The sequence below is a fragment of the Theropithecus gelada genome, chromosome 14, assembly GCF_003255815.1.
Source record: "Theropithecus gelada isolate Dixy chromosome 14, Tgel_1.0, whole genome shotgun sequence".
Taxonomy (NCBI): Eukaryota; Metazoa; Chordata; class Mammalia; order Primates; family Cercopithecidae; genus Theropithecus; species Theropithecus gelada.
Window position 1 is genome coordinate 68,407,430 of NC_037682.1, and position 12,343 is coordinate 68,419,772.

The 12,343-nt window shown below is 39.8% G+C and overlaps 1 protein-coding gene across 5 annotated transcripts in view; it reads left to right on the forward strand.

The window, feature by feature from the left end:
• The first annotated feature begins 370 nt into the window (after positions 1-370).
• The window catches only part of EMSY (EMSY, BRCA2 interacting transcriptional repressor), a 105,219-nt gene continuing 93,246 nt past the window's right edge, over positions 371-12,343 (forward strand). For 3 of the 5 annotated variants that reach the window (XM_025357887.1, XM_025357889.1, XM_025357890.1), the window contains exons 1-4: positions 473-576; positions 2,246-2,354; positions 8,585-8,684; positions 10,030-10,104. In XM_025357887.1, coding sequence (XP_025213672.1) covers positions 2,285-2,354; positions 8,585-8,684; positions 10,030-10,104 — 245 coding nt within the window. In that variant the 5' untranslated portion in view covers positions 473-576; positions 2,246-2,284. Of the gene's footprint in view, positions 577-2,245; positions 2,355-8,584; positions 8,685-10,029; positions 10,105-11,467; positions 11,510-12,343 lie in introns of all 5 variants that reach the window. The other 2 variants (XM_025357886.1, XM_025357888.1) reach the window with 1 other exon arrangement.

Sequence of the window (12,343 nt, forward strand, 5' to 3'; positions counted from 1 at the left end):
ACTCGATCCTAATCCTCGACGGCACTTCAGGAACAAAGCTGCTCTCCCATCATCCCTAACCTCGCTACAGTAAAGGTCGCAGCAAAACCCCTGCTACACCCGCTAGCGCCATCTTGGCCGCTACGTGTGACGCCACACGTAGCAGAGAGGGCAGCCGATTGGCTGGGAGAAGGCAGCCCAGGAGAGGCGCGCGAAGCCAGAGACAGGAGGGTATGTAGGAGAAGCCAAGGGAACTACAATCCCGGCCTTCCTTGCGCGTACGACAGCAAACCCGAAGCGAAAGAGGTTGGAGTTTGTATTCGGACCACAACTCCCAGCACCCTCCGCGATGTCTGTCCTTTTCTTTCATAACGCGGAGGAAAAGAAGGACAAGATGAATGGAAGCCTTTTGGTGTTTGTCCTCCGAAAGGCGGGAAAGGCGAACTACACCTCCCGACTGGCCGCGCGCGGCTGCGCCTGCGCCCTGTTACCTGTCGCCATCTTGCCCCTTCAGAGGCACCGCAAACAAACCCAATTCCTGGTGTCCCCTAGTCTTGGCGGAGGAGCCTTTTAGATGAGCCCCGAAAGGCCGGGCAGGTGGGTGACTCTCAGGCAGGGTCCTGGAAAGAGCTGGCAGACCAGCCAGGGTAGAGGAGCGCCGGGCCAAGCATTCGGAGCCCGGCTTGGGGCTCCCAGCCCCATCCTCCGTTGTTTCCTAACGGGATCGTGGGGCTCCCCGAGGTGGACTCAGGGGGACTCTGGCAGGCCTGGTGCTGGGACTCCGGGGGTCTAGCTCTGGGAGACTCCCGGTGAGTCCAGGTCGTCTGGCTGGCTGTCCGGTGGCTTACTCTCTCTCCGTTGTCCTCTCCGCTGGGGAGGGAGTGAGGCGTGGGTGCCAGCCGGGACCCCTGACAACAGCTACTGGCCCCGAGGGGCTTGGGTCGTGGGCTTGACATTGGAACCGGCGCCGAGAGGCCCGGGTGAGGAGCCTGGGCGGGCTGCTCTTGTTGTGGTGCTGCGAGGGAGTGCGTGTTTGGAGAGGGGGCGGGGCGGGCTTGCCTCCTTGACACTTGAGTGGGGAAGGATCCTACAAGATCCCGATTCCCCGAGCGGGCTCCGGCAACTACTGCCCGGGTTTCCGATGCGTTGCGTCCCCGCTGTGGGGTCCCCTGGCTGGGACGCGCCGGGATGCCGTGACGTGGTGCTCGGTTCTAGCAGCCTCCGACCGCCTCCAAGATCCTGTCGGGAGGCGGGGACTGGCTTGTGGAGGGAGCGGATTCCTTTGGCTCTGCCCCTTCTTCCTCCTCCCCACCCCTTTTCTTTATGTCATACTGCCGGCTGGGGCGCGCAGTCCAGTTCTCCTTGCCTTGGGTTGGTTCTGAGCTGAGAGGACTATGGGAAGTAGGGGGAGGGGGCTCACCTCTGGACACAGAGTTGGAGTTAGCAGCCCCAGCGCCTGGGACGGGATATAGCAGTTATTTCGGTTCTGTGTCTGACTTCTAGGCTAGACAGTGGGCTCATTCATTCATTCATTCATTCGTTTTACTCAGTCGCGTCAACCATTCACTTACCCATTTAACAAATACTTTACAGCGGCTGTACTCTGTGCTAAGCAAGTATTGCGCGAGTCCCCAGCGCCGTGTAGTTTTGTGTTTTACACTAGAAAATTCCCAGTTCTAAGTAAGTTCCTGGCAGCTAAACTTTTGGTAAATGGTTTTCAATAACTACAGGATCAAGATTCATATTCCATTGTTAAGACTTGAGGAGAGAGTTATTTAGTACGTTTCTTTAACTTGCTAGGAGCTTCACAAATTTTATCTCATGTAATTCGTAAGTGAGGAAGCTGACAGGAGTCAACTTGCCCAAGGTTGGTAGTACCACCTATTTATTAAATTAAATGCCAGCCACTATGAAAGAACTTTACATATAGTGTTCTTTAATACGCATAACAAACTGGGTGGTATTACCTCTGTTTTATAGATGTGTAAAGCTTAGGCTCAACCAGTAAGTTGAAAAGTTGGGACTAGAAACCTAGAGGTGTCTGGCTCTAAAGCCTGTGTTCGTTCCACTGTGATAGTTCAAATGGTTTAATTCTTGATTTGTCAGAAGTTGGAAAGTGTGGTGGTGAGAAAGCCTTGTAAAATATTAATGTCTTTTTGGTTTACTTCTTAGCCTGTGGCTGGATCTCCAGGTGAGTGGCCCCTTGAATGTACTTTGGTACTTTGGTACTTTGGTAATTTGACTTTTTAAAATTTTGTTCTGGTAGGGAGGACAAGCTCTTTGGGGCTACCAAACAGAAGCAGCAATGCCTGTTGTGTGGCCAACCCTTTTGGATCTCAGCAGGGATGAATGCAAAAGGATTCTTCGAAAATTGGGTATGACGTTCATTGTTTGTTTTTTTACCTCTCTATGATACTTTTCCCTTTCTGCCTGGGTCATGGCTGTTGGCATGGATGTCATATCTCACGCTACATCAGAAATTCTTTGGAGATACAGTTCCCATCTTACTCATTGTTGTTTCCCTCAGTGCCTAACATAGTGCTTTGTAAATAGTAGGTGTGTGAATTGTAATAATACTAGTAGCTAAGATTTATTGAGGGCTACTTGGCTATTCTGAGTCTTTTTTATACAACATCTAATTTAAATATTTTAAGAATTAACTTTGTCGTTTGAAAGCCTGAAAGGTAGGTGTTTTTTGTTTGTTTGTTTTGTCTCCATTTTACAGATGAAGCTTAGAAGCCAAGGTAATGGTGATAGACATCCAGTCAGTATTTGAACGAGGGAATATGCTTTCAGTCTCACTTTAACATACTCTTAACCTTCATGATTGTATGTGTCAATTATATACTATTTCTGAATTCTAAATTGATGTAAGCTATGCTCACTTTTTCAAATTATATTTTACTATCAATAATAAAACATTTTATGTTTGTAATTTATTATTTAGTGCTTCTTTTCACCTACAGCAGCCTTTCTTAACCAGTATTGAGGGAAAGAATTAAGCCCTAATGCTAAGGTATCCATTGTATGTAAAGAACTAACTTCGTCCTGTGCATCTAGAATGCTATTAATTATTGCTTTCCTTGGGAAAATTGAGAAAAAGAGTTATTACTCAAATCATTTTGTGTTCTGTGGTTCAGATGAGGATCTTTGGTTGAGAAATGCTGCCTCAGACTGTGAGGACCTTGTCTTATTTACCACTGTAGTTTCTGGCTAGCACAATAAATGAAATAATTGAAAAAATAATTTGAAAAAGGAGATTAAATGTTTTGGCAGTGGATATGCATTATTTAGATAGCTGTGATTTTAAAGGAAAAGTATAGGTCTTGAATTTAGACAGACCTAGGGTCTTGGTATTATTACGAATGACCCATGTGACCAAGGACAAGTTATTTATTCTTCCTAAATTTGTTGATATTTTTGTTTAAAAAAAAAAAAAGGATAACACTGTCTGCCTCATTAGTTTGTTACATGTGTTAACAGTATACATAAAGGGCCCATCATAGTAAATCTTTGTTGGGAATTTTTCTTTGTAAATCAGATAGAATCATAGCGGCTCTGGCCCTGTCTGTCCTTTTTATTCCACCCAAGGCCACTGTGAGGATTTCAAATCACTTTTTAACAGCGTCTTTTTTTTTTTTTTTTTTTTTTGAGACGGAGTCTCGCTTTGTCGTCCAGGCTGAAGTGCAGTGGCCGGATCTCAGCTTACTGCAAGCTCGGCCTCCCGGGTTTACGCCATTCTCCTGCCTCAGCCTCCCGAGTAGCTGGGACTACAGGCTCCTGCCACCTCGCCCGGCTAATTTTTTGTATTTTTTAGTAGAGACGGGGTTTCACCGTGTTAGCCAGGATAGTCTTGATCTCCTGACCTTGCGATCCACCAGTCTCGGCCTCCCAAAGTGCTGGGATTACAGGCTTGAGCCACCGCGCCCGGCCAACAGCATCTTTTAAAGCAAGTCTAAGAGTGTTTTTGGAGAGGGTGTGGGATGTCAATCTTTTTTTTTTTTAACCTTATATCCAAACTTTTAGTGCTAATCTGAAGATAGTTTTCTACACACTTACATACAATTAATATAACTTGTTAGTTGCTGATTATAAAGTTGGATTCATATTTATTTAATAGCTGAAATTGCAGAACATATCACAAAGACAGTAGATTAGATTGGGATTTCTGGGTTTGGGGGGGTTTGAATTGAGAGGTTATGTTTAAATATGGTAACCTTTAAGTCTAAATTTATTCCTAATTTTAGTCAGAGCTGTATGGGTAATGTTGCTGCAGAACTGCTTCTATACAAAAGAAAACAGTCATCTTGTATGGTAATATAATCTTCACTGACCCCTCACTTTGGGGGGTGAGCTTTGATAGTGATTAGCCAAAGACTTCCTCCCCACCCGTTGGCTTATTATCATAACAATGAAACCTTTTAATCGTCTTCAAATGCTAACTCTAGGTCCAAAGTTTAGAAAAGGTACATACAGTTTTTAAAAATTAGCTGTATCCTTTAAAAAATAGTTATAAATCATTTTAATATAAGATGTTAAATACTTAGATTTTACATACATATAGAGAAATTGGGATAGAGAATTTCTTTATATATACTGAATGTGTCAGTGCTAGATAAATGCTTCCTTCTCTCTTTCTTGCCTCTCCCCTTGCCTATTTTTGTGATCATTCCTGAGCTGTAGCTCCAACATGGGACTTTATGGACTATAGTGTATTTGAATGGCTGATTTAATGGACCAAATTGAGGACTTTATATAAATGGTTTGGCAAATCTTTCGTTTTTGGAATGTTCATATGTATTTATTATTTTATTCTACTTTTGTGTTTGCAATAGAATGGCATGAAAAATAATTACAGAAATTCAGCTAAATTTGAGGTATGTAAGGATCTAAGGATACCCATCAAAATGGACATCAATAAATGTGAAGGAGGTTGGGAAGCTAGTAGGGTTCTTTACAATGAGTGAATTTCTTGTGAAGAGGAGGAAGTGATGTAGATCCTATATCTGTGGTAACTGTGTTCAGAGTCCCAGTTTTGTGTATGTGAGGTTGCCATCTCTTGATTTTTGTACATGACTTCTTAGACTTGAAATGAGACTTGAAATGTCAGAAATATTTGTCGTATTTCTTTAGTTAATTTTATTTTTTCTGAAGTACTGTCTTGATCATCATAAATTCCACAAGTCACAAGTGTGAACTTCTTTTTCATTTTTCTCAAACTGTTCCCTCACTTTGACCTCTTCATTTCTTTTTATAGCATTGCTGTTCTCCTAAACATTTTGCAAGCTGCAGAATCTGACTTCCTTCTGCTGTTACTTCCCACAATCAATCAATTACTGAATCCTATCAAATAAAAACATTTTAGACTGGAAATAGAGGCTTTCTCAGTCTGACCACAAACTACTTTTCCATTTTTACCGTTCTCTGTTCTCTTACATGTGTGAACTAAAATCTTTAAAATAGTTATTTGGATATATTTCTTAGGTGCCTTGCTGGATTTTAGTCACCTTAAGGATAGGGATTTTATTTTGTTCCTAGAAATATTCTCCATGGTACCTTGTAGCAGTAATGTTCAGTTAGTAGTTTGGTTTGAGCTAGTGACTATCCAAATACAGACATATTTTTACTGCCCTTAGTGTAAAACTCTCAAACATAGTTACTGTTACTGGAAGTTATGGAATAATGTGAAACATTGTCTGTTCTTTTACTCTATTTCTTTCGTACATTTGCTTTTTTTTTTTTTTTTTTTTAACCCTGCCTGCCTGGCGCACAATTCTCTTTCTGATTAAAGCTTCTGCTTCTACACTAGATGATGTATTTCTCCTCTGTACTTTTACCATTGTATGTAAATTGTATCATAATTGCCTGATGACTTGTTTCACTGTAGCTCTCTATTCTAGAGTTAACTCCCTGAGGGCAGGATTAGCACACCATTTGGTGTATATAATAGGACTCAATACTAATCTGTTGAATAAAATATTTCATAAATTGGGGAGGGCATAAACATTTAGAGTATACTGCATTCTTGGTTATCCCTAGTGCTTTTTCTGGACTCTATTCTGAGTCTGATAAAAGCTGAAATATGTTTCCTGAAACTAAGTATTTCCTTCACTACTCTGAGCAGCAGTGCTTTGTCCTTCAAGAGTGACCGCCACATTGAAATGTCTACATAGTATCCAACACAGGTTGAACATGCAGGATGTTTAAACTTAGGGTCATTTGGTTGGACCAGACATTCCTTTTTTTTTTTTTTTTTTTCCTGAGACAGGGTCTTACTGTGTCACGCAGACTGAAGTACAGTGGCGTGAACATGGCTCACCACATCCTCAACCTCCCAGGCTCAAGTGATCCTCCTACCTCAGCCTCCTGAGTAGCTGGGACCATAGGTGTGCACTACCACCCCAGCTAATTTTTAATTTTTTTGTAGGGATGGGGTCTTGCCATGTTGCCCAGGCTGGTCTTGAACTCCGGAGCTCAAACAATCCTCCTGCCTCGGCCTCCCAAAGAGTTGGGATTACAGATGTGAGCCATGGTGCCTGGCCAGATTTTTGTTTTGCTTTATTTTGTTTTTTGAAACAGGATCTCGCTCAGTTACCCAGGCTGGAGTGCAATGGCATGATCACAGCTTACTGTATCCTTGACTTCCTGGGCTCAAGTGATCCTCCCACGTCAGCCTCCTAAGTAGCTGGGACTACAGGTGTGCACCACCACACCCAGCTAATTTTTTGTATTTTTTTTGTACAGCCAGGGTTTTGCCATGTTGCCCAGACTGGTCTTGAACTCTTGGACTGAAGCGTTCTGCCCACCGGGGCCTCCCAAAAGTGCTGGGATTACAGGTGTGAGCCACCATGCTTGGCCCTGGCCAGACATTTCTATTTTATGTAAAAATATTTAAGGTAGGCAGCCCAGCCCAGTCTTCTATATAAAGCTTATTTTTGACAGAACTGTGAATAATATCAACTGAATGAGACTATTAGTTTATTTTTGGTGTAGCACTTAGTCTGTGGGCTCACGTTTTTTGAGTTTCTCTTGTGTGTGAGGTATTTACAAATAACAAATACTCATGATAACTTGACTATGAAAACAACTCTAGTTTGGACATTTATTTCCCACCGTTCTGGTTTGCTCAGATATATCTGTTTCATAGTTAACGGTTTAAAACAACAACTGTTTTATTATTTCTTGCCATTCTGTGGGTTGCTGGCCTTGTCTGAGTTCTTTCAGGTATTCAGTGGTAGCTTATATGGGGACTAGGCTGAGGTAGCTGGCCTCTCTCTTCATTTGGCTTCTCATTCTGGGCGTCTTCACAGCTTGGTGATCTCAAGGTTCCTGAAGGGCAAGGCCTTGTATGCAAGTACTTAGCAAGCTTCTGTTTGCATCATGTTTGCTGTTGTTCCCTTGGCCAAAGCAAGTAATATGCCAAGACTAGAGTCAATGTGGGAGGGTACTACACAAGGGTAGTACGCAAGGGCGACATTGAGAGGCATGTATAGTTTATTGGAGGCCGTTGGGGACTTTTGATTTTATATTTTAACCAGTCCTGGAGACTGACAGTTTTCTTTCTTTTTTTTTTTTTTTTTTTTTGAGACGAACTCTCTCTCTGTCACCCATGCTGGAGTGCAGTGGCGCCACCTCTGCCTCTGGGTTCAAGCGATTCTCCTGTCTCAGCTTCCCAAGTAGCCAGGATGACAGGCACCTGCCACCACAGCTAAGTTTGTATTTTTAGTAGAGACGGAGTTTCTCCATGTTGGTCAGTGTGGTCTCAAATGCCCGACCTCAGGTGATCCACCTGCCTCAGCTTCCCAAAGTACTGGGATTACAGGCATGAGCCACTGCGCCCGGCTTGACAGTTTTATTTCTTAATGGTTATTTCTGTGGAAAGAGTGAAATGAAGATGTCTGGTATTAGGATTCAGTATATTATGTCCTAGTTGCTGCAAGAGCATTTCGTGTTTATGTTTCCCAATTAGTCATTTTGATGATAGTTTTTATAGATGCGGAGGATCTTACTTCTGGAGGGGACCTACAAAGTCCCTTCTAGGTAAGGAAACAGGTTTAGAGATGAGAAAAGACTTGCTGAGTGTCACACAACTAATAAGTGGCAGTGCTGGAGCCAGATATTTTGTTCCAATATTTTTTCCATTGCATAGTATTTACAGTACTTTCAACTACACAGGAGGGAGGTAGAATATAGTTTGAATTCTTAGGCAAGCCTGAGGAATTATTTTAAGAGTTGATTAATGAAGATCCCTTTTAGTAATGCTGAAAACTTCTTAGCCTTATTACGTCACTTGGTGCCTATTCCCAGTTGTTGGTATCATTTGTGCTATATGTTTTTCAGTGACAGTGTGTGAAACAAAATATCTACTGTTAGATATTTCTGCCTAAACATTTTATATACATGACTTCTGTGAGGCAGTGAAAAACAAAATGATGTAAAATTATAAAATCACATTTTAATGTTATTAGATAAAATTTTTGAAAGGAATTTAAAACAGTATTTGTATTTGATTATTTTTAGTTTTTTTCTCTGAAGTTTCACTATACATAGCCACAGTATTAAAATATTAAAGGCCTATCTTGATCAAATAATTTTCTTCTTCTAGAATTGGAGGCATATGCTGGAGTTATCAGTGCACTTCGGGCACAGGGGGATCTCACCAAGGAAAAGAAAGATCTTCTTGGAGAACTATCAAAAGTTCTTAGGTAAATTATCATAAACGTTTGTGAGACGTGACTCTAGAAATTTCATTTTGAGGGATTTTATTACTTATCACTCTCAAATTAAGTAACTGTCAAATTAAGTTGAAGAAGAGAGGTGTTCAAATTGTTGGTGGTAAGAGACTCCATCCCAGTTGTGTGCTCTGTTACAGAAAATTATATAACTTACCATTTATTGTGTAATCCAGAATGAATATAATCCAGAATGAAGAGCGTGCAAACTCTTCAGAAAGAGTTGAAGGCAGGTTTTCTTACTTTTGGCCCACCTGGGAAAGGGAGGTGCTTTTGACATAGGTGAAAGAAAGAAGAGCAGTAACTGGATATGATGATCTAGAGTGGCATTTGCTGGAGGGAAGAGGTGATGTGAGGAAGATGCCTTAATTTACATAAATGGGTAGTGATTATGTGGTCATTGCCTTAAACATAGTGTTTTTAAAGTGAAAATATGGAAGAGGCTCCTCCTGTTACTTAACATTAATATAGGGATGTTATTAAACCAAATTCTCAGTTTTATTGTTTTCATAGTTAACAAGTTGTATTTGTTTGTTGTTTATATTTCTCATAAATTCTGTTTTCTAGCCTCTTAAGTGTTTTGGTCCATGTTAGAGGTTTAGCTTAAGTAGTATGGAATACAATTTGAAGAGCGGTATTCATTTTATTGAGTATTTATGAATGGAATGGATGTAACCTTTTAAAAAGTTGTTTCCTATTATTAACTTTACATGTGTTTAATCAGGATTAATATAAGCACATTTTACCATTGGTAACATAATGTAATGTAGAAGATATGCAGCTAAAGTATTGAGTAATAAAGAAATATTACCCTGGTGTTAAGTTGTATAGCATATAGCCACAGGAAACAGATTATCTTGCCACTCTCATGTCTATTATATTCATTAAACGTTAAATTATAGACTCTTAAGCTTTAGAAAAGACCTTAGAAAACTTTCTTGTAAGTGACAAAATCCTCTTCTCAGCAGTCACAATTAGGAAGCCATTCAGCGTCTGTTTGCATGTTTAGATAGCAGGAAGCTCTGCTAATCTTATCCATGGTCTGACATTTCTGAAATTTGGAAGTAATACCTTGATATCAGGCTGAATTTGTCTTCCTGATTTGTAATTTGCAACTAATTATTTCTGCAGTTACACATAAGTAGTATGAATCCTTTTCTAAGATGTTAAAGCGTTTGAAGATACTCCTGTCTGTATCTTTTCACAAAGCAATCTTGTCTCCCTTCTTCCCCCAGAAATGTTGACTTAAACATTAATGAAAGTATGGAAAAGAGCTGCCTGCTTGGCAGAGTTCTATAATGGCTATTTTTCTTCATAGCATCTCAACAGAACGCCACCGTGCTGAAGTTCGGAGAGCAGTAAACGATGAACGGTTAACAACAATTGCACATAAGTAAGCCATTAGTCATACCATCCCTGATTTTTTTATGACATAGTGTAACACAGTTTTGAAACAGTCTTCCTATTGTGTAGCAGATTCCTGAGTCTTTTAAGTAACAGTATCTCTATACTCAGGGATCCTGATCATAGCAGTAAAAGTGATATTAACTGTTTATTCAGTTGGTTATTTTTTTTGCATTTGGTTAGGCAAGCTTTAATTACTCAGGTCAAATCCTGTTACAATGTAATCTCTGTCCAACTAAAAATCACCATAATTTAGCGGATGATTCATTTACTTGAGACCAAGTTCAATAACAAAGTATTGTGTCCCTTAAAATTGAAAGCCCTTTAGAGGTTCTTTGTAATGGTATTTGATAAGTTATTACCTTATAAACAGGCGTTGTAACTTTTTTGATATCTGACTCATTATTTCATGTATTTTGAGATTCAGAAAAAAATGTGAAATTTGTATTCTGTCTTTAAGAAATATGAATATAACATCTCTTAATTTATTTTTAAAAAGCCAAAAGAAAAATAAAATGATTAAAGATTCTTACCAAATTGTTTTCTGATCATTATAACTATTTAAGAGGAGGGGTGGAGGGTGGTAGAGGATTGAGGGCAGGGATCAAGCCGTAATTGAGTACGTATGGAGACAGTGCCTCCTAAAGAGTACAAAGGATCAGAAATTAGCCTTTAAATGTTTATACAAGATGATAAAACATTTCATAAAATGTTATAGTATAATTCATTTATTTTTTATTTTTATATTTTAATGTTAAATGAAACTAAAGGGAAAAATTCAGTGCATTTCCATAATGTGAGAACTTAAACATTGTATTTAAACCAATTGGCAATATTTGAATTGACCCCCAAGAGATTCATCTTGTGCTTCACTGTCCCTCATTTTACTTAACATAAAATGGGGTGCTGCCTTTTCAACAGCATAGTTTGAAGGTTGAGCTGTTTATTCTGGAATTTTGAGATTCTTCAGTGGTAGGTATGTGCTGTAGAAATTTGGGAATTTTCCATTAGAGACATTTAGTAATCTAGTTGCTAGGCTAACATGGTTGAAACACTCAAATATTAATTAATGTGTTCCTTCTTTAATTTGCTCCAAGATTTTGACTTGGGGTGTTCTAGAAGTAATGGTAACTGAGCCTAGATTCTAATTTGAGAACTGGTAATAGGAAATGTATGTGCTAGAGAATAAAGTAGTAAACCTTAGCTTGCATTCAGAGGCACTTAGAAACAAATTAGTATTGTAGAAGCATTGGAACGGTATTGTGGGGCAACTAGTTGTAAGTTGATGCATCAGTTTCATACTTAAAGGATAACATTTATTTAGTCTCCTTTTCCTTTTTTCCCCTTTAAAGAATGAATTTATCCTTATATTTGGGTGAAAGACCAAGTTACAGGTATGCAAATAGGTTATTATTATTTCAGGCTTTTTCTTGTATTTATTTCCAAATTGAAGCTCTCAATTATTCAGGGGCACATTATTCCATTTATGAATTAACCATGCCCCTTGCTTTCCTTCTCTTCCCCTCCTCCCCCTCCTAATACTGCCCACCCTTTAGCCATTTTGCTGCTTGGGAGTACTTCTAGTCAGAGGGTGGGAAGGGAGAGGAGGTGAAAATTTTAATTAGTCATTTTACTACTTGTTAGTTGTCCTGGAAAAGGTTTGGTGGAAGAATTTACAAGTATTTGCCAAAATATTTTTGGATAATATTTGAGTTTCTTTAATCTGTTTGACCTCTCCCTTTCCCTCCTCTCTCCATTAGCATGGATAATTGAGAGTTGGCTTTTATCTGCCTGTGTTTCCTCTTTTTTCTCTCCTTTATGATTTCTTTAATACATAAATTTCATTTTTTTGGAAAGAGTTTACTTCAGTGTATAATTCTGAGCTTCTTAGGTTTTTCTGTATTCTTGTTTTAATATATTATTGTTTTAGTTGGATCAGATGTTTTACTTGTTGAGCTCAAGGGGTCAGTGAGTGGGGATTGATGAGGAAGGAATAGATGTCTCATTCTTTTCGTCTCCTCTGCCCTCTTCCCCTCAGAAGTAGCAACAGAGCCTAGTTCCAAATATTATCTATAGGAGGGCTTCATACTCCAAGCCTAGAAAAACAACTAAAGGAATGCATCTGAACTGACTACATTCTCTTTCTCCTCCCCTCCCCTCCCCCCACTCAAAATAGGAGTTTAGGTCAGAAGGAATGTGGTTGAAAGGTGATGAGAAAGCTGAGAAGA